Source organism: Stegastes partitus, unplaced genomic scaffold (genome assembly GCF_000690725.1).
Source record: "Stegastes partitus isolate 25-593 unplaced genomic scaffold, Stegastes_partitus-1.0.2 Scaffold825, whole genome shotgun sequence".
NCBI classification, from domain to species: domain Eukaryota; kingdom Metazoa; phylum Chordata; class Actinopteri; family Pomacentridae; genus Stegastes; species Stegastes partitus.
Window position 1 is genome coordinate 77765 of NW_007578556.1, and position 6000 is coordinate 83764.

Sequence of the window (6000 nt, forward strand, 5' to 3'; positions counted from 1 at the left end):
GAAATACAGCTACAGCCTGCATCTGATTAGCTTATCTTGTGTATGGAAACACAAACAAACAGCTAGCCTGTCACAAAAGTTTCCATATGCACTCAACACAAGGCATCCGTCTTCTCATCTGACTCTTGTCAAAAGTTAATAAGCATATTTCCTAAATCTGGAAGTATTCCTTTAGGGACCAGCTGTACACTCTGGGGGCATGGAACTTCTGTTTTTGTTTCAAATCAGTACAGATAATTGAATATTTGTCTTTAATTCTGATGCATAAAATGGGATGATTATATTAGAAAGATCATTCTTTATTCTGCACGTATGACCCCAAATCAACTAAAAACCCCTAAAGTGCATTGCGAAAATTGCTCTCAAGCCAAAAAACTTCACAAGATAACTGCGTCAATTCATTTTTTTGTTATGGTTTTGTGTCCAACACTTAATTAGTTTTAACGTGAGGATCTGTTGAGTGTCTCAGATGTAAACATCGATCATATCATTACCTCATAATGTGGCAGAGACAGTAATTTTCATACAGACCACTTGTACATTTGACATGGAGAGTATAAACACACATCGATGTGGTCAACGTAACATCTGGTCACTTGTGTAACATTTGCTGGTAGTCAAGATGAACTCGCCGGGTTGTTTTTTTAATCTGGTTGCAGCTTTGGTGATGTTTTACCACAAAATACCTGCTCAGGATCATGTGCTTGAGTAGAAAAAGTACATAAACTGGATGTAAGTTGACCCACTTGTGTATTACATCATCTTGTGCGTGGTCATTCATTTATAGGAAAATGTCACAGCCTTTAAAAGTCTGCAGTGTTGTTTTTTACTTTTTTCTTGCACAATCATGAAATCATTGTTGGACAGAGCTGGGGATCGTACTGCGCTACAGTTGAAATTACAATTTTAATCAAAAGCTGATATGTTACCCGGTCCAGATGACCTACATCAAGCTGACGCACATCCAGAGTCTCGTTAGGACCAAATGGATGTGTAAGAATTCACGCAGCGCTTCATTAAACTCACATCTGTTGACAAACCTGTTACGTGAGAAGCTAATCTGCAGGTGTTTCTTGCAATAATGTTCATCAGCAACTCATATAAAGCTGATTTTATGGTGAATTTATACTTTAAAGTCTGAGGAAAAGGTTGGAAAGCCAGCTAGCAGTGTTTGCTTCTGTTGTCTCTTTCAGTTACACTAGAATGTACATTACAGCTTTTGTTTTGGCACAAGATATAGACCGTCTTTGTCCTGCAAAAAAAAAAACCCAACACTCTCTGCTTAATAGTTCCCAGAATTTGGAACCAGAAGTGTTTTTAAACTTTCAGATAAAGTGTGGTCACGGCAGTAGCCAAGCCAGTCCCTTTGAATTTCAATCAAAGAGCTTCAAAAAAGTTAGAAAAAGACCAATAAACTGTTTGAAAACTTAGCATTTACCAATATATGACCTCAAGTCACTAACACAAGCAGAAATAAGGAGTTAAAGAGGAATCTCATTTCTGTCAAACTTCACAACCCCAGATTTGTTTCCATTTCTATTGTTTCCATCATACTTGAAGCCTTCACCTGAAGCTGAGTTGCGTGACATGGCTGCAGGTGATTTATCGGACATTGTGCAGCTGGCTTTCAGCTTCACAAGGTTTTATAAAACTTTTCACATGTGCTTAAGTGCAAAACTGGTAAAAAGATTGAAGTGTAGAATAGATGGGGCTCCCCTTTATTGGTTTCATTCCAGAATGACTGTATGCAAGTTCACCATAACAGTGGGGGGGAAAGTAAAGGGAAACAAAGAGCAGACATACTCTTTTGACCTTCACAAAATCAGATATAAGAACAGGTTGCGTCTTTTACAAAAGACCTGTTTAACTTTACAGTCAAACAAAACTGGAGTGGGGATTAGATTCTTTCAAATCCTATCTGTTTTGTTTGGGGATGAACGAGCCATCTATGACTCAAAATGTTCTGATTTAAAACAGATTCATCTGTAAGTCGAATGTGGGTCATGTAGACATCAGTTAGAGTCACATCCCACCCCGTTTATGGTTTTCTGTTGGTAATATACACTTCATTAAAAAGAAGTAACAACAAAGAAAGTAATAATCTGGCAGCTGGGCCACCAAAGAAAAAAGGAAACCAACCATCCAATAAAAGTGCAGGGATTTTCCATCATTAAAAGTTTCTAATTTTAATTTTTGAATGGGATTATGTGTATTTTTTTGTCTTTTTGATGCAAATGAAGGATATTTACATGTGTAAAAACAATTAAACTATCAATAAATACGACTAAACGTTGCTATAATACAAATAATCAGGCTTAAAATAACAAAAAAACTGCTGTTATTAATTGGGTTTTATATAATTTTAGGTAAACATAGCAAAAAAAAAGTTGAAATTTAATTAACACTTTGTTCATTTTAAGTCATATCAAGCATAATGAGTTCTAACATGCAACATCTAGTAACTGTGACCACCTGTGTTGGAATAACATCACCCTTCAGTGATCCTGTCTAATGATCTTGTAATTACCATCATCATAATTTTCATATTCATCACCACCACCACCATCATCATCCTCAGCGTCCTGCACAATGTCATCATCAACGTAGCAGAATTCTCCAAAACTCACATCATCAGCCACGTCACCGTATTCATTACCCCCTAATAGCCCCACTGTGTCCTGACTGTTTTGGTAGATGATTAAAAACATTATCATTTGCAAATAATTGCCAGCAGATGGAGAACATCAGGAATGAGACTCAGGTTTTGCATGTGTGTGTTCTGTTGGTGGTGTGTAGCCAAGCATGTGCAAGTGCACATGTGTGATGCTGCTATGTGCTGCATTTGTTAACATGCGACTCATTAGTGAAGATTCAAAGCAGCAAACTCCCCGAGGACATACTTTTATGATTCTATATGGAAACCAAGACTAAAGATCAACCCATGTCTGGATCTTTCTGAACTCGGGCCAAAGTCATTTTATTGTTGTTTGTGGGTTTATTTACTTGTTTATGGAGCTTTGGATCTTTCGCCATAATTCATCCATCCATCCATTCATTTCCATACACATTCATTAAATTGTTCATTCTTATATTTCCGTCTGTATGTATCTGAATTCACACAATTAATCATTTGTCTCATTAATTTGTTCATTTATACATTAATTTCCAGTTACATAAAGAGACCAATGTGCCTGTTTAGTAGCTAATTAAAAAAAGGTTGCTGCACAGAGTTTCATTTTTGTGTTCAACTTAAAAGTGATAAAGTTCTGTGTCCTAGAATTTCATTTGTCCTGCCAGCTCTCTGCATCCACCTAAAAACATGAGGGCACACTGCGAACAGACTCAGCTGGGAGGAGAAGAAGAAGAAGCAGCAGTGTGCACTACTTCACATTAAGAAAAAGGATTATATCAGCTTTATTTCTACAAATCGTGCACAGAAACGCGAATGTTGCCACGGCGACAGCTCTGTTTTTAAGAATATTTACAGCGTGCAGCTTGGAAATATTTGTCCCTGGTGCTCTCTGCTGTAAGTGAGCCAGCATGAGCGTGCACACACACACACACACTTCTTTTATTTTTCCCCCCCTCCTCTTGAAAAAGTGAATCATGGCAGAGGATTATAAATATGGCAAACGGACAAACAGCCTGAGAATGGAGCCTCTGGCTGAGCCAACATCTGCAGGATCTACAGTAGAGGAAACTAGACCATGAAATCACACTTTGAAAAACTTTAGACATCAATGCGGTTCCACCCACCTCCTCACAAACATCCACTGTCAACTTCTACAAGGATGCACATTTTCTTTTCCCCACATTTCAAACTTGTCTCAATAACTCCCCCAAGATCATATTCCACTTATCTCATCATTTGGGTTTCACTGAAAGTGGATACACTTTTCAGAGCAGCCAAATTGGTGCTTAATTTGAAATATCAGATGGACAATTAAGCTCCGTGGGGCCACATTAGCCAAAGAGACCCTGTAATCATTTGGCCGGGCCTGGACAATGCTGCTTTTGTGACACGGAGGTCTCTGTGGTGATCATAGGTCAAGATATCCGCACACATAACTTCAAATGCCAATCTGGATTCCAGCACACTGACGAATGCAGCGATGGCATATTGGCCCGTCTGTCTCAAGGACCGGCATGAAAACTAATAAAATGAAGCTCTCAGACGTAATTGACCTTCATCTCTGACAAGCACCCTCCAATGCTCGGCATTACATCATCTTCTGTACCTTTAATTATGCAGTGCTACTGATTGCTAAGACGGTCTGTCAATGTGAGGTTTCGCCTGCTTCCAACGGAAAAGAAAATCTGCAGCTCTTTCAGCACTAATTGGGAACACGTTGAAGTGTCCTGATTGATCTATTAATCACCAGACGGAAAAGAAGAAAAAAAAACAGGAGTTAAGCTGTGAAAACAGTCTGCAGAAACAGCAAAGCACTACTGGGCGACAGCATAGGAATCAGATAGAAATAATTGAAACCATCATACAGCACAGAAGCCTGCAGTCTTCTCCCTCATGCACTCTGATGTCATGACATTAATTTAAAAGCAGTGGTTTGTGAACTTTCCAAAGAGTCTGGGAAGCGCCATGTTTCACTGTCCACACTGATACCTCCCCATTGCCATTATAAACAATGTTATGTACAGTCACACTGGACCCGGTCCAACCCAATATCCCCTGGAATGCACTGGTCTTGTCAAATAGAGGCATATTTTTAGGTTCAAAACACAGGCTCAAATCCCCTCAAGCAAGGTATTTGCTATATAGACACTTCTAATTAACACCTACACGTGAGTAAAGAGCAAAGAGATGATTTGCAGTTCAATAAAAGGGACACAACTGGCAGGATAACAGCCACACAGACTTTAAATAATCCCTACAATATTCATAACAGTAATATTTACTCTTCTAGTACCACGCTGTGCCTCAATGTAGCACTTATTCCAGGGCTGCAGTGCAACAGTTTCATCATTCATATTCAGCGGATGAAAACTTCCTGAGCCAGCAGAAAGTTAACCAACAGCAGGGGAAACAAAAAAAACAAAAAAAAACAACAGAATGCACATACCGTCCAGCAGCTGATAGGCAGAGGAGCATTGGCAGCGCAACCAGAGGGCAAGTAGAAATAATCCAAAGGACCAGGGAGGAATGCTGCACAAAAAAAAAAAACAGGAAAAATAAGTAAGAAAAGCAGCCAGAAGTTCACTTAGAACAACTTGTTTATGGAAAACAACGTGTGTTTCATTTACCGTGAAGTCATCTTGGGTGATGAGGAGCTTTACACTAAAGTTGCCCTGTTCATATGTGGCGGTGATAGCACAGAGAGAGAGAGAGAGAGAGAGAGAGATGGAGCCCACTCTGCCTCTCTCTCTCACTCAGTCCAAAATAAAAACCTCTAACTCTCCTCCTCCTTTAGCTCTCCCTTTCTCTCTCTCTAGCTCGCTCGCTCACTCACTCTCTCTCTGGTTCTCAGTCAAACAAAGGCAGCTTCAGTGCGTCGGGACTCAAGGGGCCCTCGCGAAGCTGAAATCCGACTCCCAGCGTCTCTCTACGGACCACCGCTTTTCTAATCCGGCCCTCCCCTCAGACATCACAACTCCAGATACAAATTAACACACTCCGGTTAAGTCCTTCCTCCCCCTCCTGCTCCTCCTCAGCGGTGTGGTTTCTCTCACTTCCCTGGTGCGCTAAAGACATTTTCTTGTGTGGCCTTGACTTGTCTAGTAGTGGAGGCAGGGGGGGGGAGAGACACCTCAGCAGCATCCACAGCTTGAAAGAGGTTATCATTTGGTCGTAGGAAATATTCAGACTTCTGAAGCTTTGCATTATCCTCTGGCATCACATGAAGGTGTTTTGTAGTTGGATAAGTTCCGCCCACACAAAGGACTGGTATAGGCCAATAGTCTTTTATATTCCAAAAAGATATATTCAATTTCTAGATAAAATTCTTGTTGTCCAATTTTCCTCCCATAATTATAGCAGGACAGCTT

At 40.0% G+C, this 6000-nt stretch overlaps 1 protein-coding gene across 2 annotated transcripts in view; it reads right to left on the bottom strand.

Moving 5' to 3' along the window:
* The window catches only part of LOC103365300 (collagen alpha-1(XVIII) chain-like), a 64061-nt gene extending 58683 nt beyond the window's left edge, over window positions 1-5378 (bottom strand). For both annotated transcript variants that reach the window (XM_008292708.1, XM_008292707.1), the window contains exons 1-2: window positions 5260-5378; window positions 5079-5161 (exon numbers count right to left, since the gene is read on the bottom strand). In XM_008292708.1, the coding sequence (XP_008290930.1) occupies window positions 5079-5161; window positions 5260-5270 (94 nt within the window). In that variant the 5' untranslated portion in view covers window positions 5271-5378. The remainder of the gene's footprint in view (window positions 1-5078; window positions 5162-5259) is intronic.
* Window positions 5379-6000: the final 622 nt, after the last annotated feature.